At 42.9% G+C, this 24,694-nt stretch overlaps 1 protein-coding gene across 1 annotated transcript; it reads right to left on the reverse strand.

Annotated features, from left to right (window-relative positions):
- Positions 1–647: 647 nt before the first annotated feature.
- Positions 648–11,023, reverse strand: LOC123465918 (late cornified envelope protein 1D-like). Its single transcript, XM_045166217.1, has 4 exons — positions 10,946–11,023; positions 9,660–9,987; positions 1,598–1,662; positions 648–1,567 (listed from the first exon to the last, which is right to left on the reverse strand). Exons 2-4 carry the CDS (start codon positions 9,964–9,966, stop codon positions 1,355–1,357), a joined length of 585 nt encoding a protein of 194 aa, XP_045022152.1. The 5' UTR covers positions 9,967–9,987; positions 10,946–11,023; the 3' UTR covers positions 648–1,354.
- Between the last annotated feature and the right edge of the window lie 13,671 nt (positions 11,024–24,694).

The following is a 24,694-nucleotide window of genomic DNA, read 5'->3' on the forward strand; positions in this document are numbered from 1 at the left end:
GTGTTGCATTTTAAAATTTAAAATTTCATTTGCTCATTTCTGGTATATAGAAATGCAGTTGACACTTGCTTAACTTTGTACCTTAATCTTGATATAACTCTTCATTGCTATCTTTTAAATTTTCTACAAAGATAATAATGTTGTGAACAAACAGTTTATTTCTTCCTTCCCAATCAGTATATCTTTAACTTATTTTTCTTGTCTAACTGCATTAGCTAGAACATCCAGTACCACCGTGTGGAAAAGGAATAGTGAGAGGGGACATTCTTGCCTTGTACCTGATCTCAGAGGGAAAACTTTGAGTTTCTCATCAATTTTGTATTCCTCCACCTTTTTAATAGTATTTTCTACCATTTAGAATTTAATTTTTCCATATTTAACCATGTCGATTACATGTATCTATATTTTCCTTTATATATTATGGATCTTATGTTATTCTTATAGTTTTCTCCAAATAATTAACTACCAACTACATTTTAAAGGTGTTGATTGTATTTGTAGTTATATGACTACATATATTTGACAACACATTGAATTGTATGTTAAAATTAGCAAATTTTATTGCATGTAAATTATACAGAAACAAAAGTGAGTTTTTAATTTAAAATAAAGATTTATTCCATCTATATTTTTGTATGTATATATTTTTGTACATTTAAACTGATGGAGGAGTCAAGTAGAGATTGTTAGGAGAAGGGTGAGGGATGCAGAGCATAAGAGTGAAGAATGACAGTGGAAAGAGAGGAAGAGGAAGCTGTCTGTCTCTTGGTCATGTCTGAAGGCCACAGTTAGATACATGAAGGGAGGAAGGGAGCCAGAAGTTGAAGAAGCTATGTTCACAACTAATGCTGCTTCGGGATATTGGTTAAAAGGGAAAACAAAGAATTAGGAGAAAATGCAAAACTATAAAAAATACAAACTTTTCCCTTCTGACCCATGACCCTGTCATCTGTCTACTGAGGCCTCTGCAGCCACCAGCAGAGAAGGTACAAGAATAGAACAACAGTGACCAAAACATGAATGAAATCTGTCTACATCAAGTCAGTGAGCAGACTCTGTATTTATTATTTTAACTCAGGCAGCAGGATGCCAGAAGTTGCAGAGGGACATGGGGTCTATGCTTTGTGATTCCCAGGGCCATCACACGTATGGCAAAGGAGGTGAATAAATGGGTTTCAGGGAGAGATCTGGGGCTCCTGGACCCTAGAGCACAGGGATCTTTAGGACCAGAGCTCAAAGGCCTCACCCAGATTCCCCAGCAAGAGGGGTAGGCCCAGCAGGAGGTGAAGGAGGAGGAGGAAGTGTTTGTCCACCGGCTGTCCCCAGGTCAGCTCTTCTTGGCACAGGGTCCACTTCAGCAGCAGCCGCCTCCATAGGACTGACCACTGCCCCCTCCGCAGCACCCGGAGCCCCCCGAGGGCTGGCTGCAGCAGTCAGACCTGTGGGGTCTGCAGTGGTGGGACCTGCGGCGCCTGTGGTGGCTCAGGCAGCAGCCCCCACACCCAGAGCTGCAGCAGCCCCCGGAGCTGGGGCCGCAGCAGGGGGAGACTGGGGGGCACTTGGGGGGCATTTAGGGGTGGGGCATTTGGGGACGCACTTGGAAGGGGGCTGGCACTGCTGCTGGTTCTGCTGGCAGGACATCTTGGTGGGCGGGTTCAGGAGCTGAGGGAGAGACAGACAGCAGGTCAGACCAGCACACAGAGACCTCCCTACCCTCTTTTGCCCTCTTAGCATCACTTATAATCTTAAAAGCATAATATCCAGTAGTTTTACTACTCTTAGTAGCTTTCCCATACTCTTGAATTTTATATTTGAAACTTTAGCACAGCCTTGTAAGTCAGACAAGAACTTTCATCTATTTGTACAAAGTAGTAACTAAGACCAAACAATTAACAAAACATCTCCAAGAGTCTAAAATCTTATAAGTGGAATTGGAACTGATTCTATCTATGTCTTCCAAATCTGAAATTGTCCAGTTTATAGGCCATTTAAGGACAAATTCTTTCTTAAGGAAAAAATACAGCAACCAGTCCCTTGATCGTAATTTGATTTATTCTGTAAGGTCAGCATTGCAAAAAAACCTTACATGTTACAGCTCTCATTAAGCTCAGTTATATTAAAGATCATTGTTGTTTAGTCGCTCATCATGTCTGACTCTTTTGTGACCCCAAGGACCGGCCCACCAGGCTCCTCTGTCTGTGGAACTTCCCAGGAAAGGATACTGGAGTGGGCTGCCATTTCCTTCTCCAGGGGATCTTCCTGACCCAGGGATCAAACCCTCATCTCCTGCATTGGCAGGGGGATTTTTTTACCACTGAGCTGCCAGGGAAGCCCTTTATTAAAGAAGAGATTAATAATCCTCTCAATCACTACAGCCCTGGGACTTGAACCTCTGCCCCCTGACCTCAGTCCAGAGAGGTCCCATATCCTTAAGCTGATGGGTTGCGATGGTGATCCTCAGGCTTACTGTTTCTTAATCAACATGGAAGTTTATAAATGCACTTCCAGACCCATGAATAAGCATGGAGAAGTTTAATAATAAGCAAGGTTAAAAATCCCAGAGGAGCCTGAGGTCTCTGTCTTGGGCTGCTCCTTCACTGCAGATGGGGGCAGGGCCATATTTTCACGTGTGAGCTCCCTCCCGACACCTATCAGAGCATCGTGTCTGTCAGGTCATCAGTGTCCTTGTCCTGAGAAGCCCTCTCCACAAGGTCAGCTTGTTTCCTTTAGAGCACAGCCGCCTGACTCTTCTCCCTATGTTCCCAGTTGGTACCAGATCCCTCCTTGCATCCCTGCCTCAGTCTTCCTGTGCCCTCCTCCTCTGACACAATGACCTTACTCTTAAGGTCCTGCCTTCTCGCTCATATCTGAGCATGCTCTGTGGAAGGCCCCACTCCAGTTCTCAGAGGACGCTTACCGGCACACACGCGGCACAGGAGAGGAGTGGATGGAGGTCCTCTGGCCCCAAGGTCCTTTTATCCCAGCCTTGGGCTCTGCCCTCAGGGGTGAGACAGGGCCTGGGCATCTGGGCACGAGAGGACCGCCTCCTGCCATCCACGTGGCTCCTATGACAAGTGATGACTGCCAGCTTCTCCCTGTCTCACTCTATGAACTCAGGGCAACCTCTCCAAGTAGCTTGGAATAGAGCTACTTAGAAACAAGGAGTGGAGAAGTTTGGAGACACTTTACTTTGGATCTTCTGTTTCATTCTCCTTGAGAAATACGAGCATGGAAGGTCTCTTAGCTCCTGTTTTTGTTGCTTGGGGCCCAATCACTTTCTTTTCTTCTTCCTTCTGATATAGATTCATTATTCATGGCAGTCTGTTTCAGACTGTAATTTGGAGATGTTTTCACATTTCTCCACTTAGGTAACCCTGCCAGGCTATCAAAGGTCAGCAAAATTTGATCTCTCCCCCAAATATGCCCCATGGCCTGTTTCACCATAGCCTGCAAACTAAGAATAGCTTTACATATTAAATGTTTGTGAAGAGAAATCGAAAGGAGACTCTTTTATGAAACATGAAAGTTACAATAAATTCAAATTTCAGTGTTCATAAAGTTTTACTTCAAACCAGGCCTGCTCATTTCTTTATTCTCCAGGGCTATTTTCATACTGTGGTGGCAGGATTAAGTAGTTGGGAGAGAGACCCTAGGGTTCCCAAAGCCCAAAGTATTTACTCTTTAGCCTTTACCAAAATTTGCTGATGTATCTCATGTTTTTTTATGAGCCAGAGATCAGACAGATCCAGAAAGCAATCTTGATTCTGCCACTTGCTAGCTGTGTGTCCATGCAAAAGTTGCTTGAGTCATTTTTAGTTTTGATTGGTTGTTTGTTCCTCAGTTATAAAGTACAGGTAATGATAAAAATATTTCACAAGGATATTGTTTCAGTCAATAAGACAGTATAAAGAAAAGGACTGGTGGAAGACTGGTAATGTGGTGGATCCTCAAGTTATAAGATGCCTATGTATTTGTAAATAAAGATAAATTATATAATTCTAAACTATAACTTCCTTCAAAGAAGGGTAAATCTGGATTTTTTGTTCTGCTTAAATTACTTGTTCTGCTTAAATATCTTGACTTTTTTTTTTTTGGCCATGTCCCTCAGCTTGTGGGACCTTATTTCTCTGACCAGGGATGGAACCCATGTCCCAGCAGTGGAACTGTGGAGTCCCAATCACTGAACCGCCAAGGAAGTCCCTACCTTGATGTGTTTGACTATGAAATATGGCCAGGAAAGGAGTTTGTGGTGAGGAGGAGATGAGCTCTGCATTGCTCCACGTAGAACAGCCAGTCAGAGATGATGTGTAGGGAAGCAGAGAAGCGCAGAGTGGGGCACCCAGGCACCAGGGCCTGGGAAACTGGAGGTGAGGTGGTAGAGTGACCTCCAGAGGCCCTTTTTAAGCCCCTTGCAACTTCTGACCCTAGGTTTTTACTGTAGATTTCTCTGCTAGTAAAGTTTTTCTACCCCAGCAAGTTGAGTAGTTGAAAGGCAAGGACAAGAATTTACATTTGGTTCAAGTTGGTGTATAGCACTGCGGTGAGATTTTCTGAAAGGAAACTAATTAATTCATTAGAAAAAGGCACACTGAGGTCAGAAGCAGCATGTGAAGAAAAACCTTCTCCTTCCTGTCAGTGGCAGAAAAATTTGGGGAGAATCAAAAGTTTCCCAGAGTCTGGAACATTATAATGACTTAACAAATCACAAGGGGAAGAATAAAGTCAGTTAACATATAGTTACAAGATATTAATAAGTAATATATACATTTGGGTGGACAAATTATATAGAGACTAAATATGTGTGTTTATATAAACATACACACACATATGTTTTTATAGTGGTATTGTGTGTGTTGTGTATATAGAGGTATTTTATTGGCTCTTATTTTGCATCCTGCCTTCCTGGTTTTTCCCTCTATCTTCTTCATTAGAACTCTTCTAGAAATAATTACCCATGACCGTTAAATAAGGTGACCAAAGCTATACATCATAGTTTGCCAGAGACAGTTTTAGATTATGTCTTTTATCCCAGCATAAATTTTCATAAACCTTCTTTTCAAATTCAACCCTATTCCAGTTCAGATAATGACAATATAGTCACACTACCATCCAATGATGTCTTCTTAAGAGGCTTCACTGATCAGGATAAAACCTAAACAACTTGGCCTTGATTCAAATATCTATACAGTATGACCCTTTTCTGTTTCTAAAGGTTTTTTCTTTGTTCCCTTAAGAGAAGAAATCCTTCTCTTAAACTGAACTGGCTCATTAGCTCTACTTTGAATAGGCTGCCTGCATGCATGCTAAGCCCTTCAGTCATGTCCGACTGTTTGTGACGCTATGGACTCCAGGCGAGACTACTGGAGTGGGTTGCCGTTTCTTCTCCAGCAGATCGAACCCCCACCTCTCATGTCTCCTGCATTGGCAGGTAGGTTTTACCACTAGCACCACCAGGTTACTTCATGCCTTATCTTTGTTTTGCTTATGTGACATATTTCTGATCAAGTATTTATTGAGAACAGGGTCTGGATATAAAACATTTATATCCCCCTCTGCTCCTAGAGCAGAGAGATGCAGATAGCCATTTCACCAGGGTTTCTTAGCACCCAAGAGTTTGTACATAGCTTTTCCATGGGATTTAAGTCAATCAGGTAACAGTTTGATATTAAGACATGTACTGTTATATGTGCTGGTCATATCATCCTACAGAGATCTCCTTGTACATTACTCAAGTGAAATATTTGTTCTTAATATGTTCTAAAGGGCATAGCTATGGAAGGAGAGATTGGGATATTGATTCCCTGGCTCACACAGTCAGTAACTACTCCAAAGCCCAGCTCATGGATTCCTAGGTTAATGGAGCTGATGTCCCACTGGGTCATGCCTCTGCCTCTAGGCATGGCAACACCCAGCCTTTCATGAGTCTGACTCTGCGTATAGGTGATTAATCAGCAGTGTGGTTGCAATATCTTGAGGACTTCTTTCTAAGCCTTGGCTTTTAGAGTTCAATTGATGCAGTAAAATTTCAAAAGAAAACAAAAATGTTTACTTACAAGGGATTGGTTTTCTGAGATTATTTACTCATCAAAGAGTAAGGCGAGTGCAGAGAAAAAGAGAGTGAGCTAGGTGGTCAGGCAAGGAAAAGAAATATACTAGAGGGAAAACGAGAGGGTGACTGGCCCTTGAGAAGAACCAGTGTCCTCCCACTCTGATGGGATATTTCTTATACACCTCCAGTGAAAAATTATCTGAAGGGATGGTTAAATTTTAGCCTGTAGCTCAGTCCTGAGGTCACATAGCCAGAGGTCTGGAATCTGGTGGTCTCCTAACCTTCAGAAGGTAGGTGCCATCAGAAAAGCAGAATGTCGTTTGGGCAATTTGGTCGGTCTCAAGGGTCACTGACTTTATCCTTTGTTTGAGAGGTCAGCATAAGTTATGTTAACAATGAGTCCCCATGTAGGCCCTGTCACAAAGGTATCTGTCTCCCATGTTCTTGGATAATTTCACAGGATGGGAGGAAACACTGCTGAGATTCACAGGAAGCTATTAAAACTGGGTGAATTTTTCTCATTCCCTGTACCCTACAGCCCCTTCCAGAGACAGGATCTTGTACATCATCAGTTTTTACTTCCCTTCCCTTCTCTTCCCCCTCAAAATATTTGAAAGTGAAAGTGTGAAAGTGTTAGTTGCTTAGTCATGTTCAACTCTTTGCAACCCCATGGACAGTAGGCTGCCAGGCCCCTATGTCCATGGGATTCTCCAGGCAAGAAGACTGGAGTGGGTTGCCATGCCCTTCTCCAGGGGGTTTTCCCAATCCAGGGATCAAATCTGGATCTCCTGCATTGCAGACAGATCCTTTACCTTCTGAGCCACCAAGGAAGCTCTCAAAACCTTTAAGTTATAAAATATTTTTAAAAGGACATTTTAAAAGTATTAAGGGAAAATATTTATTATTTCTAATTCATTGAGAAATAAACTTATTTTGAAGGGAAAAGAATTATAAAAGAAAAGTTGATAAATGGGTATATCAAGTTAAAAATCTATATAACAAATAGCACCCATAAATAAGACAGAAAGAAAATCAATCAGTGGGGAGATTGCAACACATTTACGAGGAACATAGAAGACAGCTCTCACAAGTCAACAGAAAATATGCAAGTTCAGTTCAGTCGCTCAGTTTTGTCCGACTCTTTGCACCCCATAGATTGCAGCATGTCAGGCTTCACCACTCCTGGAGCCTGCCCAAACTCATGTCCATTGACTTGGTGATGCCATCCAAATATGCAAGCACACCAACAAACAAATGAACAAAGAACATGGAACAGGCAACACACGTTGTATTTGGAGTATTTATATGGAGTATTTCCTGCCATATCAGTAAACAAGGATGTCTTAGCCATCAGTGATTTCTGTGCCTCCAAATGTAAATTTCTGAGCCCAGAGGGTGTCTGAAAGGGAGAACAATGCCTGCGATCCAGCAGCTGTTGGATGCCACCACTAAAAATCAGGAAGCAAGATGCTGGCCCCAGATAGCTGAGATACATATGAAAGGAATAATTTCAGTGAGCCCAGATGCTTGCATCTTCCCATACAAAAAGGAACGTTAAATTCCTTAACTTGAGGTATCTGGTTTTCCTTAATCGACAATAATTTTTGCTGTTCAGACTGCCTGCTGCCTGCCCCTTTTGTTGCAAACTTCTGTATAACCTGACTCCTCCTGCATCCTCAAAGCAGTTTCTCAGGACTACTTGAGATACTACCTCCTGAGCTTGAAGTCCCAAGAGTTCCCACCAAATAAAACAACTCTCTACTTTCAGGTTGTGACTATATTTTTTAGTTGACACACATATCAGAAAATAAATACAAATGGCCAAAGAATAATTGAAAATATATTCAATGTTACCGATCAAAAAAGATCGACAAAAGGAAATGTCTTATAAAACAGTGTCAATCCAGTGTATTCATTCACTGGCAAAGATTGATTGAGTGCCTGACAGATCCTCATTGTTGGAGGGGATGCATGGAATTGGGCACTCAAACTTCATTGGCTTGAAAATAAATTGGTATAATTATCATGCATGACAGTATGATGATTCATTCATTTAATACAGCCTTTATGACGTGTGAATGAATTAAAATGTAAAATGAGCATACTTTTTTTTACAGTGTTTGAATATATAGGAACTTAGCCTAAAGAAATAAGGGAATGGTAAGAAAAAAATATATGCATAAGGATGCTCCTTGTAGCAAATTATCAGTAGTAGGAACACAGTAATCCTAACCCTGCCAGGCTCCTCTGTCCATGGGATTCTCCAAGCAAGAGTACCAGAGTGGGTTGCCAGTTCCTCCTCCAGGGGATTCTCCTGCATTTCAGTCTCCAGGGATTGAACCCGCATTTCTTATGTCTCCTACATTGGCAGGCAGGTTCTTTACTACTAGCACCACCAGTTAAGCCCCCCAAAACACATTTTCCCTGACTGGGAATTGAACCCAGTTCATAGTGGTGAAAGGACCTAATCCTAGCCACTAGACCACCAGCCTGACAAATGGAATTGCTCCATCATTGACAGTTCTTATATCACCCTGTCCTCAGGACTCAGAGCAGTAACAGAGGAGCAGGTGTTTTTCAGAGAGTGCGCAGATGACGGTCAACAAGTCTGCTGGAGAGCCTGTCCTTCTTGCTCTGGTCCATGATGGTGAAAGACCATGAAGCTCTCCTCCCACTGGTTTGACTGTCTAAGGTGGGGAAGAGGGTGGTCAGAGAGCATCCTGGATCCTAACGTGTTGCGTGGGCTGTGTGGACATCCTGACCTCAAACTCAACGGAAATTGTGGAGAAATTTCCTATGTGTGGGCAGGAGGGCTCCCACACATAGGAGGCAGAGAATAAATTAAGTCCAACCTCCACTGCTGGACACTGACTTCTGTGGTCACCAGAGATCAAAAGGTAAAGAGAAGGGAAGATCCAAGAGAGTTTGTCTCCTTGTTTGTGAGGAGCTTCAGGCCTTGAAGCATCTATCAGGACCCATATCAGCATTTCTCCCTGTGCCTAGAGGCAGTGGTAGTTGAACTTGCCACTTATCAACCTTTATTTGCCTTTCAGGTCTTCAATAAGTCAGAAGTTCCTTACAGAAAATTCTGCCTGGTAAGGCAAACATCTTAATTTCTGTTCCCTGACCTCTTCTAAGAGAGTGACTAGTTTCAGCTTTAATGAGGACAGGAGTTGAAGGAATTTAATCTTAAGGACTCAATGAGTCTTGAAAGCAACTGATACTGTTCTAGGGTCCCGATGAAAGTGGAGAAAGGGCAGAGGGCAGACATGCTTGTCTTTCCCGGTACATCGACAAGTAAGAGGAAGGCAGTCTAGGACAAGGTGGTGAATGGATGATTTGTTTTATTGTTTCATTTCGGGCAGGGAACTGCCAGTGGCATAAGAATTATTCTCTGGGGTTCCCAAGGCAGCTTGAAGAGATGGGATCAGGGATTGGCAGATGAGTTTTTAGGAAAGAACACAGATTTCTGGATTCCAAGTCAGAAGAAACTTCTAGGACAAAATTTGAAATCTTCACTGATAACGTCTCAGCAGACAGGCCAAAGGAAGATGGTCTTGTCCTTTTCATGCCTCTAATTCAGCTCTTCTTGGCTCAGGTCCACTTCAGCAGCAGCCGCCTCCATAGGACTGACCACTGCCCCCTCCACAGCACCCGGAGCCCCCCGAGGGCTGGCTGCAGCAGTCAGACCTGTGGGGTCTGCGGTGGTGGGACCTGCGGCGCCTGTGGTGGCTCAGGCAGCAGCCCCCACACCCAGAGCTGCAGCAGTCCCCAGAGCTGGGGCCGCAGCAGCCCCCGGAGCTGACATCACAGCAGGAGGAGACTGGGGGGCACTTTGGGGGGCATTTAGGTGTGGGGCACTTGGGGACGCACTTGGGAGGGGGCTGGCACTGCTGCTGGTTCTGCTGGCAGGACATCTTGGTGGGCAGGTTCAGGAGCTGAGGGAGAGACAGACAACAGGTCAGACCAGCACACAGAGACCTCCCTGCCCCTTCCTGAACTTTCGGCATCTTTCTAGACCATTTATTTTGAAAGCCTTCAGATCGGACATAAGAAAATCATCTCTTTTGTGCTCATTAACATTTCCTAAGTGTCAGAAAAAGGACCAGGAAATAAATTGGCTCTAGGTCAGCATTCTCTCCACCACATCACCAAGATCCTTGAAAATGTCCAATGTAGGGACCATTTTAGAGCTGAAAGCCTCATTAAGGAAAAAGCAAAATCTTCCCCTCCATGAAGAATTTCTGCTATGTTTTGGTTTTGCAGAACATAGAAAATTGCAATGACAAAGGGCCTTTGAGTCAATGTGTCCCAATCAGCTCATTTCAGAAGAAACTGAAACAAACAGAGGCAAATTCACTGGCCTGGTGCTATTCACACGCACATCACAGTTTCATCCCCAGGTTCCCTGACTCCCAACCCAAAGACTCTCTTATATCCTTCTCCCCAGACCTGTCACCAGGCTTCTCAGCCTCACTATGGATCTTCTTGTTGGAATCCAAACAGATCCACAAGTGTTTCTGATTCTCTCCACTAAGTACTAACATCCTCAGTCCATTATTTCTACAACTGGGTAGGGATGTGTTTCCAAAATGATGTTTCCATTATACACCCCACTCCAGCATCATCTAGAGGTCAGTATTTTTATTCCCTAAAAGCAGAAAAACACACCCAGCAAATGAAAACCATTTGGTTTCTCCACAGCTCCAGCACTAGCCACAAGAATCTTCCCAGTAGCTCTTGGTCTCTCCCTCATCTTATCCTTTCCTCCTTCAGATTTCCTGAGCTTTTGTCCTTGCCAGCCACAACTCCACCCCCAAGTTTCTGCCCTGCTCTCTCCTCTGGTCTAAGCATCCTCTTTGGAAGGCCCTGCTCCCATTCCCAGTGGACACTCACCAGCGCGCACACAACAGAGAGTCGTCAGCACCTCAGGAGAGGAGTGGATGGAGGTGCTCTGTTCCAAGGCCCTTTTATCCTGGCCTTGGGCTCTGCCCTCAGGTGTGAGCCAGGGCCTGGGCATCTGGGTATGAGAGGACCTCCTCCTGCCACCCACATGGTTCCTGTGACAGGTGATGAATGGCAGTTCTTCCCTGCCTCCCTCCACGTGGCTCAGGGCAGCTGTTCCTGGCTACGAAAGCACCTGCCTAAAATGAGGGCTATAGTGGGTGGAAACAGACACCAGCATTCATGGACTCCTCTGTTGCCTTCCTTTCCATGGAAGATGGCTCTCTTCACAGCCTTCTCTTCACACTGAGGGACCTGGTCACATAATGCCTTTCCTTCCACCCTAGATATTAATTTTTCATCTGGACCTTTGGATCTAGATAGCTTGGAGTGAAAATCTACATGTCTAAGTTGTGGGGTGCTGTGTGTATGTGTGTATGACTGTCAACTAAAAAATATATTCACAGTCTAAGAGTTTAGAGTTTTGTTTTATTTGGTGAAAATTTTTAGGACTTTGAGCCCTGGAAATAGCATCTCAAGTAACCCTGAGAAAACTGAGAAGAGGTGAGGGGGAAACTAGGATATTTAGGAGTTTTGCAACAAAGGGCAAATAGTAGGTGCAAAAGATGACCATCAGTAAAAGAAAACCAGATATCTTAAATTAAGGAACTTAGCACTTTTCTGTGTTTGGGAAGATGCAAGAGTCTGGGCTCATTGAAATCATTCCTTGGATATGTGCCTCAGCTATCTGGGACCAGTATCCTCTGTTTACACATCCCAAATTTCCCGAGGGCTCACCATAGGGAGTGGCTGCATCTGATGACTACTAGATAGCAGGTACTCTTTTCCTCGGGGCTCCCCAGCTCACCATTGGCGGTGGCTGCAATCTCTGATGACTGTGACATCCTTTGTTTATTGATGTGGCAGGCAATATTTCATATCAGAATAGAATATCCTGATTACTAGAACCATATCGGAATGGAATATTCTATCATAACCTTAGTTTTCTAATATTTTAAATTGAGATTATGATAGAAATGTCTTCTTCAGGATCTACAAATTAAGATGGCAAAGAGGAAGTAGACCAGAAGGTATTCAGCACTGAGTGATGTTCAGGTTGATAGACAAGCATAAAGAAAAATGGACTCAGACATGAATTTTTAACAGACAGTGGGCTTTTATTAAGCCACAGCTGTCTTTTAAAAATAGGTGGATCTTATTAAAACTAAATGCCATTTTTTTTCCAATATACCTCCACAAATCTGACTTTATGAAGAGACCTCTAGAATTAAAATTGGAGACAAGGACTGAAGAGAGGCATATTTCCCTAAATTATAGCCTGAAAAGAATTCACAGTTTCCTGGGGAAAATCTGAAGGAATGAAGTAAAGTAAAAATGGAATAAGTGAAAAAAGAAAGTGACCAAACAAGAGGTCTTAAAGTGTGACTTCAAGTGGTGTGACTGGTATACTTAAGAACAGACATATTCAATATTCATTAAAAATTGTTCATTATTGCAATATAGATTTCCTATGTTCCCCAAGGTTAAAAATAACCAAATGGAAATTTTAAATATGAGAAACAGATTATCTGAAAAAAATAGGTTCAAAATTAAATATGTCAGAAAACTCACTGGATGGTCTTATCAGATTGTAAAGCACAGAAGAACAGATTGGTGAACCTGAATTTGAAAAAAATTATTCAAACTGAATGGAAGAAAGGAAAAAAATATTGGGGAAAAATGAACAGATGATTGATAATCTGTTTAAAAATAGCAAACAGTCTACATACATGTTAGAGTCCAGAAGATACAATAAATAGAATAGAGGAGGAAATATATTTTAAAACAATAGTCAAATATTTTCCAAATTTCATAAAAATTGTTAACTAATAAATCCAAAATGTTATAAACAAACAAAAAAAATCCAGTAAGTAGTAAAGTGTGTCTAGGGCCAAGATACAAATTAGTCTTGGAAAATAGGTAAAAGAGAAAGGAATTCTGAAGAAGATAACCAGACAGATTTGTCAAAGAGGTCTGGTACGAATTTGGGCTTTAAAGGGTGGTGAAGCCTTGATCCCTGGGGTAGAACCAGGAGGACATTCAGTGGAGAAGAGCAGTGTGAGAATATGTATGATGCAGGAGGATACAAGTGGTCTTTTGGGAGCAGAGTGGTCCAGCATGATTGGAATGTAGGGCATGTGTGATGGAGTAGGGAGGGAGAATGAGGCACAGAATAAGGCAGAAAAGAAGACTAGGTCCAGATTTTGGGGCGACTATAGCCAGGGTCAGTCCCCCAGGTTTTATGCAATGTTCACCAAAAATCCACTGAAGGTCTTGGTTCAATTTTATTATTGTTACTTGTATGTTTGACATTTTAGCAGGGTAAGGATAGTCACATTCATGCTGGGGATTCATGCAGGAGACTTTGGGACAGAGGACAACAGCAGTAGGGGAAGAGCTGAGAAAATGCCACTGCTCATAATCCCCTAGATGTTGTCACAGATTGATAATCCCTTTCTCATGAATTCCAAATCCAAAAACCTTAGAAAACTGAGTTTCTTGTCTGATTGTTTATGATAGTCACTTGGTGGCAAAAAAACTGAACTGAGCTGACAGTGAGGTCTCTTCACCTTACTGTGAATGTTCCTATGTTCTGTTGCAGAAATACAAATGACCTCTTTGAGAGAACCCTGAAGCCATGGGGTGTGGAGGGTCTGGACTTTACGCCCTGCCTCCCCAAGATGTGGTGGACTCCTTGGTTTGAGTTTGTAAAAAATTATGTGAATACTTCAATTAAATAGAGGCTGGCACCACCAGGGGGAGCTCTCCTGCCCTGCAAGGATAACAGAGCCCAACAGGAAGAAAGACTCTTCTTTTTTTTGGTTTGTGTTTTTTGATTTACAATATTGTGTTTATTTCAGGTGTAAAGCAAAATCAGTATCTTCTAATAACCTCTAATGGAAGAGAATCTGAAAGACTCTTCTTTTCTGGCAAGGACTCAGCCAATGAAAAACCATGGACTCTTGTTAACTACAGCCTTCTCAACTTCCTTTTCCCCTTCATAAAAGTGTTCTCCTTTCCTCACCATGTAGGGACTTGTACGTGACTCCCCATGGTTGCAGACACTGCATTGCAATTCACCAAGTATCCCAAATAAACTCATCTTTGCTGGAGAAATAGCTGGCAGTCTGTTTTAGGTCAACAAAATCCATGGTGTTGGGGTTGTACATGGCCAACTCTGAAGTATTCCTGCAGCATTATTATCAAAAATAAATTATATTTATTGACTATCCTCCTTTTAAAAAATGTCCTAAATTTTATTTGGTGCCAAGGGGTTCAGATAAGGAATAGGTCTGTGGTATTTGTATCCTGGCAACCCACTCTGGTATTCTTGTCCGGGAAATTCCATGGACAGAGGAGCCTGGTGGACTACAGGCCACAGTGTTGCAAAGAGCTGGACACGACTTAGCGACTAAGCAGCAACAACTGTCAATATAGTTTGCTACTGGAGGATTAAGACTATACTCATTGGAAAGAGCTCCTGGATTTGTGACTGAATAGCACAAACCTCTGAAGAATGCAAATGAAATGCTATGGAAATAAATGATGAATGAACTGCTTGCTCAGCCCAGCGTTTTTATCCAGGCAAGGTCAAGTCAGGAGCCTTCAAGTGACTAAGGGCACAATCTCCATTCAAGCTGAAAAGGTATCTCTGATTGATGGACAGCTTCTTCTCCCTGCTACCACCTGTCCTTCTGGCTGGTCCAAGGAGACACACCAGTGGCAAACTGGCTGCACAGCATCAATAAGCTGATGGTCATTTGTGATAGCTGCTCATCTCAGTATCCTTAAACCCAACATCCACCCTGGTACTTGAACTTTATGATCTCAAAACTTCTACTCTTTCTCGATTCAGTGTTTTGCATCAGCCATTTTCCAGCACCATCGCTTTATCCCTCTTCTGTCTGCCATTCCATGTCCCTTTACTTCTTCAATTGCTTTTCTTCCAAGCCCCCCTACTTGACCTAGCTTGAGGCAGGAGATAGATGGGCCCGTGGGGAGTCGGAGTTAATTTCCGGTGAACCAGATAAAAATAGCAGGACAATCGAGGGAGGAGGCTGGGCTCTGCACAGATAGAGGACGTGTGTGTGTGTGTGTGTGTGTGTGCATGCTTGTATGTCAGTGCTCATTTGTGTCCAACTCTTTGTGACCCCAGGGATTGTAGCCTGCCTACCAGGTTCCACTGTCCATGGAATTTCTCAGGCAAGAAAACTGGAGTGGGTTGCCATTTCCTACTCCAGAGGATCTTCTCAACCCAGGGATTAAACCCACATCTCTTGAGTCTCCTGCATTGGTAGGCAGGTTTTTTAATCACTGTGCCATTTGGGAATCCCCAGATAGAAAATAAGAGACCACATATTTCTCATTCTTAAAGTCAAGAGACCTCCCCAACTACACATATGCAGAAAGGCTCCTTGGAGGTCAAAAGAGAGAAGGTGTCACCTCATAGTAAGTGATGTCAACTACCCATCGGCCTCTTTGTTAGAATCCATCTCGGCTAAAAGACGCATGTGCACACATAGGAGGACCCTGTGTTATAACAAATTCTGACTCAAAACTAGTCAAAGCAAGATAATTGGCCAAAGGAAACCTGGAAAAAATGCCCCCAAAAAGTGATTCAAGGGGGCGTGACTCCATGTGTCTATCCACACATACTGTACTTTTCTTCCTCCTAATAAACATGTTGATGGTTTCACTACTTTCCATCTCTTTGTGGAAATTTGTTTCTGTATAGCTGATGGTCCAGGGCCTGTCACTGGCCACTGGCCCTCGTGGTCTAGTGGCTAGGATTCAATGCTCTCACTATCACAGCCCAAACTCAATCTCTGTCTGGGAACCAAAACCTGGGTTTAAGCCACTGCAGGCTGAGGCCACGGGAGATCAAGCTGACCGCATTCACTCCTGTTTGTGCTTCTCCTACTCACTTGACCTCTGCTTGGGCCCAGACTTACCTGTTTTTGTGGTCTACCTCCTTTATCAAGTGGACAGTTCCCAGGGCCAATTGCTGTATCTTTCCTCTACTCTCCTTAAGGCTGACCATCTTACTGCCAAAAACAAATGTATTTGTCATATTTTGTAATATACAAAATGTTCTAAATAATGTATCTCATTTAACTCTCAATGTGACCCAGACAGGTGTATGTATTTTTTTAGCTGAATTTTATAGATGAAAAAACTAAGTGTCAGAGAGACTTAGTTAAGCTAAGTCTTAGCTTGAGACCTAAGCTAAGCTAAACCTCCCAGTTAGTAAGAGGTGGGGCCGGCATCAAGCTCACTTTTCATGATGCCCATCCTATGTCTTTTCTATTCCTGTGTGCTGGTTCACGGTTCCACACCCCTCTGAGCCCCTTTTTGCCACCCACCACGTTCAATCCCTCTCCCCTTCCTATGCTGTCTGGGATGCATGCACAGATCATCTTCATCATTGCTTTATTTGTTTTTGCCTCCAAACTAGTTTGGGTATTTTATTATATAATTTAAAAACACATCCACTGTTTATATATATATATATATATATTTTTTTTTTTTTTTGCTAGAATATCAACACAGGCTTCCCTGGTGGCTTGAACACCTTGAGAATGATAATCTTTGTCTGTTTTGTTCACTGATATATCACAAGCATCCAAACATCTGGCACATAGTAAAAACTCAATTAATATTTGAATAAATATTTGTTGAATGTGTGGATAAATATTCCATTTCCAAACAGTTCTGCTACCTTCTTTATTTTTAGCCAAAATCTTCTCTTTATGCTTTCCATTCATTTGCTTTAAGCTCTTGAGTTATATTTTCTATGAAAAAAAAAGCCTTTCAAATCGTGGAAGACTGCAACATGCTACTCTTTTTATAACATCACTCTGCCTTTCACAGGGAGACAGACCAAGTTTGGGAGTAAGATAAGCCTGGACTTGGAGTCCAGCATTATCAGGTCTTAGATGTGTGACCAGATAAATTAGTTAACTTTGCTAGATTGTATGTGTGTGAGAGAGAGATAGATAGGGAGACTGCCTATAAATTGGAGCAAATCATAGCATCTTTTCAAGGAGCGAATATGAGTAAGAATGTAGGTTTCCTCTTCAGGTGGTGGCTGGCACACAGTAGGTCATCATCTTCTAGCCTCACTCCTATTTGATCTGAGCTGAACAAACTAGGTACCCAGGTGTGCACTGTGTATGCCAAGCAGAGCAGCACACTCATGCCTAACTAAAAGAACAAGAGTTCATCACCATTTGCCACAGATAATCTCACTCTTGGCCTGTATTAAGTTGTAATCAACCATGCTTTCTCCATACATGCAGGTTTACAAATACCAACTCATCTTCTATCTTAAGTGTGGTTTACATTTAAATTAAATTCATAACTTCACATTTACCTTAACTATATTTTATCTTTTCAGATTAAGTCCATTATTCTAACCTGTGTTGAATCACCGCCTACTCTTCGATTTCCCCATCCCTTGAATTCCACACCTGGAATTTCATTCAATTTCTTCTCAAGTATTTCTCTAAGAGGCTGATAAGAAGTTCATTACAGCAGGATAAGAATTGAATCTGGGGATCATAAAAGTGTTAGGAACCAAGACAGATAATCAATGAAGGAAGAAATACCCCTCCAAGGGCTTCTCTCATTATACCATTTGCTCTGACAGCACGCCTATTATCATCTCTGTCTGGAACACAGTTCCTCTTCCCTCCATTCAATAGATAACTCCCACTTGTCCTTCGTGTTGCTGATCATAGCTGCCTCCTCCAGGCACTTAACCCCTGCAAGTGAGCTTCCTCAGTACCCTGTGCCCCCACACTGAAACTCCTACGACCTCTATTGTCTCTTAACCTCTTGGTGAGACAAACAGTGTCTGCCTGGCTCACCATTGCCTCTCCTGGAATAAGCACAGTTCCTGGCAGAGCACTGAGGCTCCATAAAGATTTGCCAAATGAATGGATATGTTGATACAAGTTGATACGTGGTTTTTTTTCCCCTGATAGCTCTTAGTACTGGAGAACAGAGGGAAGGTGTTAACCCAGCTCAGGGCTCCCATGATAAGATGTAGTGAGGAATGTGGTGGGCAGGTTTGACACATCTTGAGTTATTTCTAGGCTTCTAGGTACTTCTACTTTAACCTTCCAGGTCAGGGAGCTTCCTCTTTTGGAGGAAAAACATGATGGGGAAAAACATGAGTCATCATGCATCACCATCACCCTCTCTTCCTTCCTAGTCTCAGGCCATAGGCATGTGGATCCTCTGGGATGTCCCACCATGTCAGAAATCAGGAGTATGCTGTGGCCAAGGACCAAATCTTGCTCACCATCTGGCCATTCTCCCATTTGTCAACGAGGTGTCTACTAGAGCACTGCCTGCCTTCTGATTACTGCCATACACCTAGCTAAACCATTATGAACAGCCAAGCTACTTCCTTACGCATGACAGTTCTATTTGCTTATTCATCCTGGACTATTCTAATCTGTTGGACAAACTATGGAGTGTGGAATTTCTCCCTCTTACTATTTGGGAAATTCCTGGGTAAAGGAGAGATACACCAAAACTTGGCTTCTCCTATCCCAGCAAAAATATCTTACATACACTGGACACCACCCCAGCCCTCATCAGCCACTTACAAGTGCTCCATTCTAAGTATTTTTAGTGGCAGTGGGATGGGGTTTTAACTGAGAGAAAGGAAGAAGTACTTTATCTTAAGGTGTTTCTAGACTGAGTATAAATTTGACTACACACAGAGGATAATTACCTAAAACCTCCCACACACAAAAAAAGCTTAATGGTCAGCACCCTATTGCCATCATGTCCATATTCTACTCATGTTGTACCCAGATATGTACAAGCTTTAACGTTCCTTGTAGGTATAGAGTAAGCTCATACCCCTGGGTGTTCATTGTAACAATGTCCTCCCCACCCAGCTGATCAGAGTAATTTTCAACTACAGTCCAAGATTTTATTGCTGGAAATTCAAATTAAGTAGTTCTGGGTTGGATCCTGGGATTCCATGTCTTTAAGTGCGTTCCCAGCTTACTGCACCTTAGCCTTGTGCCTGTAACAAAGAGGAATTATGGAAATTTATCTGGTGTGAAGACAGCCTCTAAGGACATCTAGTGTGATTTCCTCATTCGACAGTGAGGATGCTAATCTCAAGGAGGGAGGTTTCAGTTCAGTTCAGTTCAGTCACACAGTTATGTCCGACTATTTGTGAATCCATGGGCTGCAGCACGCCAGGCTTCCCTGTCCATCACCAACTCCCAAAGCTTGCTCTAACTTATGTCCATCGAGTCGGTGATGCCATCCAACCACTTCATCCTCTATTGTCCCCTTCTCCTCCTGCCTTCAATCAGGGTCTTTTCCAATGAGTCAGATCTTCGCATCAGGTAGCCAAAGTATTGAAGTTTCAGCTTCAGCCTCAGTCCTTCCAATGAATATTCAAGACTGATTTCCTTTCAGATAGACTGGTTTGATCTCATTGAAGTCCAAGGGACTCTCAAGAGTCTTCATCAACACCACAGTTCAAAAGCATTAATTCTTTGGCGCTCAGCTTTCTTTATAGTCCAACTCTCACATTCATACACGACTACTGGAAAAACCATAGCGTTGACTAGATGGACCTTTGCTGGCCAAATAATGTATCTGCTTTTTAATATGCTTTCTAGGTTGGTCACAAGTTTTCTTCCAAGGAGCAAGCACCTTTTAATTTCATGGCCACAGTCACCATCTGCAATGATTTTGGAGCCCCCCAAAATAACGTCTCTCACTGTTTACATTGTTTCCCCATCTATTTGCCATGAAGTGATGGGACCAGATGCCATGATCTTAATTTTCTGAATGTTGAGATTTAAGCCAACTTTTTCACTCTCTTCTTTCATCAAGGGGCTCTTTAGTTCTTCTTCACTTTCTGCCATAAGGGTGGTGTCATCTGCATATCTGAGGTTTTTGTTATTTCTCCCAGCAATCTTGATTCCAGCTTGTGCTTCATGCAGCCCCACATTTCACATGATGTACTCTGCGTATAAGTTAAATAAGCAGGGTGACAATGCACAGCCTTGATGTACTCCTTTCCCAATTTGGAACCAGTCTGTTGTTCCATGTCCAGTTCTAACTGTGGCTTCTTGAACTGCATACAGATTTCTCAGGAGGCAGGTCAGGTGGTCTGGTATTCCCATCTCTTTCAGAATTTTCCAGTTTGTTGTGAATCACACAGTCAAAGGCTTTGGTGTAGTCAATAAGGCAGAAGTAGATGTTTTTCTGGAACTCTCTTGTTTTTTTCATGATCCAACAGATGTGGCAATTTGATCTCTGGTTCCTCTGCCTTTTCTAAATCCAGCTTGAACACCTGTAATTTCATGGTTCATGTACTGTTGAAGCCTGGCTTGCAGAGTTTTGAGCATTACTTTGCTAGCATGTAAGATGAGTTCAATTGTGTGGTAGTTTGAGCATTCTTTGGCATTGCCTTTCTTTGGGATTGGAATGAAAACTGACCTTTTCCAGTCCTGTGGCCACTGCTGAGTTGTCCAAATTTGCTGGCATATTGAGTACACCATTTTCACAGCATCATCTATTAGGATTTGAAACAGCTCAGCTGGAATTCCATCACCTCCACTGGTTTTGTCCATTTTGATGCTTCTTAAGGCCCACTTGACTTCGTATTCCAGGATGTCTGGCTTTAGGTGAGTGATCACACCATCGTGGTGATCTGGGCCATGAAGATCTTTTTTGTACAGTTCTGTGTATTCTTGCCACCTCTTCTTAGTACCTTCTGCTTCTATTAGGTCCATACAGTTTCTGTTCTTTATTGTGCCCATCTTTGCATGAATGTTCCCTTGTTATCTTTTATTTTCTTGAAGAGATCTCTAGTCTTTCCCATTCTATTGTTTCCTCTATTTCTTTGCATTGATCACTGAGGAAGGCTTTCTCATCTCTCCTTGCTATTCTTTGGAACTCTGCATTCAAATGGGTATATCTTTCCTTTTCTCCTTTACCTTTAGCTTCTCTTCTTTTCTCAGCTATTTGTAAGGCTTCCTCAGACAACCATTTTGCCTTTTTGCATTTCTTTTTCTTGGGGATGGTCTTGAGCACTGCCTCCTCTACAATGTCACAAACATCTGTCCATAGCTCTTCAGGGACTCTGTCTATCATATCTAATCCCTTGAATCTGTCTGCCACTTCCACTGTACAATCATAAGGGATTTGATTTAGGTCATACCTGAATGGTCTAGTAGTTTTCCCTACTTTCTTCAATTTAAGTCTGAATTTTGCAATAAGAAAGGAGGCTTAGAAGAAGGGAAAGAAAGGAGAACTGCAGAGAGATAGAAGCAGGATTCCAAGGAATGAGACCTGAGCCTTAGACCCAATTTCTTACATTCCCCTGGACTACTTAGCCCTCATCTCTGGAAACTGGGCCCTCATTCTGATGCAGCATGACTGGATTCCAGGCACAGAGGTTTGGCTGACCCTTGCCTCACATTGCTTGTGACTTGGCTAGAGCAGTGGCATTTCTAGCAATAGTCCATCAAACTGCTAAATGGAAATGATACTGTCCAACAAGTGGGTTGCCTCAGGTTAGTGTGGAATTCAAGCGGAGTCTTTCACAGGTCTTTGAACACCTTTAAAGTGTTTTATGAATGATTTTTTTTCCCTCTGGAATGTTCAGCCCTGGTCCAGGGGACACTTTAAGTTTTGTTCAAATGGTTGACGTAGAAGGAGAAGAGAGCGAGATCTGGGAGGCAGGTCATCAGCAAAGAAATGGAGGGTGGGGAGTGAGGAGATGACCATGCAAGACCATCCAATGCCACTGTTGAAGGACTGCAAGGTATCCCAAACCTTGCTTCTGAGTTCCCAGTCCCCACTGCCAAATGCATTTTAAAAGCCCTGAGCTTCTTTGGCCCATTTTTTGATTGGGTTGTTTATTTTTCTGGAATTGAGCTGCAGGAGTTGCTTGTATATTTTTGAGATTAGTTCTTTGTCAGTTGCTTCATTTGCTATTATTTTCTGCCATTCTGAAGGCTGTCTTTTCACCTTGCTTATGGTTTCCTTTGTTGTGCAGAAGCTTTTAAGTTTAATTAGGTCCCATTTGTTTATTTTTGCTTTTATTTCCAATATTCTGGGAGGTGGGTCATAGAGGATCCTGCTGTGATTTATGTTGGAGAGTGTTTTTCCTATGTTCTCCTCTAGGAGTTTTATCAGCAGATGAATGGATAAGAAAGCTGTGGTACATATACACAATGGAGTATTACTCAGCCATTAAAAAGAATACATTTGAATCAGTTCTAATGAGGTGGATGAAACTGGAGCCTATTATACAGAGTGAAATAAGCCAGAAAGAAAAACACCAATACAGTATATTAATGCATATATATGGAATTTAGAAAGATGGTAACAATAACCCTGTATGTGAGACAGCAAAAGAGACACAGATGTATAGAACAGTCTTTTGGACTCTGTGGGAGAGGGAGAGGGTGGGGTGATTTGGGAGAATGGCATTGAAACATGTATAATATCATATATGAAATGAATCGCCAGTCCAGGTTCAATGAAGGATACAGGATGCTTGGGGCTGGTGCACTGGTATGACCCAGAGGGATGGTATGGGGAGGGAGGTGGGAGGGGGGCTCAGGATGGGGAACACATGTACACCTGTGGTGGATTCATGTTGATGTATGGCAAAACCAATACAATATTGTAAAGTGATTAGCCTCCAATTAAAATAAATAAGTTTATATTTTAAAAAATAAAAATAAAAGCCCTGAGCTTCTAAAGCACACAGACAGAAACAACAGTCAAACGGACATACTGAGAAACATGTAAAGCCCCCAAAAGGACATGTAAACACACATCCTCCTGAATATCCCTTTTCTCTGAGTGCTATAGATGGGCTGTGACTCTTCACCATGGGCCTGCCTGGGTGCTCAAGGCAGGGCATTCTGTCAGAGGAAGTGGAGGACCACTGAGGCCAGTTCATACCAGTGTTGGGAGAGAGGAGTGTTGGACCTTGAGCCCCTCTGGCTACTGGGAGATGGCATCACAGCCTCGGTCTGCCAGGGGGCACCAGGCTGTCAGGGGTCCCCTGGCTCAACCCCAGACTGACTCACCCAGAGACCCCTATATTCTACCATCTTCCAGTCCCTTTGCATATCCAGGCCTAGTTATCCTGGGGACCAGAGTGTGTCCCCTGAGGATAGGACAGGTAGTGGGACACTGTAATCAAGAGCCTGCATCATGACCTTCTTCTGCACCTGCAGAGGGAGCTGTTTCTTAGAAGTGAAAGCCCTTCCCTCTTAGCCAGTCTGAGTTTCTTCCGTACCTGAGTTGGGGGGTGGGGGTCTATTCCCCACCTCTGCCCCAGTCAAGGGGGTTCCTGTCAGTAGTGTGTTTGTGAAAACAGGGGCAAGATCCAATGAAAATTGCCATCTGGGGCTTCCCAGCCTCTCCCTGTCCTGCTCTCTTCACTCCAACTCAAGGGCCTGGGTGATGGAAACCTTCAGATGCTCATGGGAGCCATTTGGGCCCGGCCAGACCTCTGGGGCCTAGGCCACAGAGCAAGCGCAGTTCCAAAGGAGCCTGGATTTTCAGAGAAGAAGCAAGGCTAAAGTGGACAAAAACCTGTGAGACAACTCCAAAATGTTGTTGGAAAAATGACTTAGGTGATACAGGAAAGATCTATGGAAGAGGTTGTGACCAAGATGGATGGGACCATGTGTAACAGGAAAGAGTATAGATTGTAAATGACATCTGGCTGCACAACTAGGCAAGTCACATAAATCCTGTGGGATTAGGTTTCCACCTCTGTCAAACAGCAAGTTGATAATGTCTTTGTGATGGACTGTTGTAGAAATTAGAGAATATATACACATACACATGCACATTCATATACATATTAATTTTCTACCTGCATGAGGCATTTCACTAAATCAATAATGACCAAACATTATTGGGTATCAGAAATATCTGGGAAAGAAAGTAAAATAAATACCTGGAGGCTTGGTTAAAACAGTTTTCTTGGCCTCACTCTCAGATTTTCTGCTTCAATCGGTCTGGAGTGATACATATGCATTTCTAACAAGGTCCTGGGTGAGGCTGATGCTACTGTTCTGGGCACCACCCTGAGAATCAGTGTGCTAAGCTGTGACAGCAAATAAGCATTATGTCTCTCCCTTTTATGAGTACCTTCCTAGCAGATAAGCAATGAATATTTGTCAATTAAAAAATGAATGAGTGGATTTCATATAAAAGCCTTGGTTTTCTTTTGTACAACACAGGGTTTCACTACATGGTCTCTTGGGTATTCATCATTAACACTGAAGGACTGGATCCCTTGGGTGAGGGGAAGACATCTGAAGAGCCAGGCCCTGGATCTGTGGTTTCAGACTATTGAGCTAGAGCTATGGGGTCTTTTGGTGTGGCTTGTATGGAGGAGGGCACTATTGCCTAAGCCAAAGCCACCCCTGCTGACCTCCTAAGAGGAGACTTCTTCATCTTCTAAGACCAAGGTGGCCTCAGGGCACTCTCTTCTCTAGGGAAGCCCATCCCAGCATCATTTCTGCAGGGAGGCAGAAGCATCGCCCCTTTTTCTGCCTCTCTAAGCCCTACCTTCATATACCCAAAACCACCCATGCCTAATGGGATTTGAGAGCAATCAAGGAG

This window comes from Bubalus bubalis, chromosome 6 (assembly GCF_019923935.1).
Source record: "Bubalus bubalis isolate 160015118507 breed Murrah chromosome 6, NDDB_SH_1, whole genome shotgun sequence".
NCBI classification, from domain to species: Eukaryota; Metazoa; Chordata; class Mammalia; order Artiodactyla; family Bovidae; genus Bubalus; species Bubalus bubalis.

Excerpts from the sequence above, each read along its gene's own strand:
- LOC123465918 (XM_045166217.1), bottom strand. The coding sequence starts at position 9,966 with ATGTCCTGCCAGCAGAACCAGCAGCAGTGCCAGCCCCCTCCCAAGTGC. Across the intron at positions 1,663-9,659 it reads GTCCTATGGAGGCGGCTGCT|CTCCTGAACCCGCCCACCAA; the intron begins GCTGAAGTGGAC and ends TCTCTCCCTCAG. Across the intron at positions 1,568-1,597 it reads CAGTGCCAGCCCCCTTCCAA|CCCCCCAAGTGCCCCCCAGT; the intron begins GTGCGTCCCCAA and ends CACCCCTAAATG.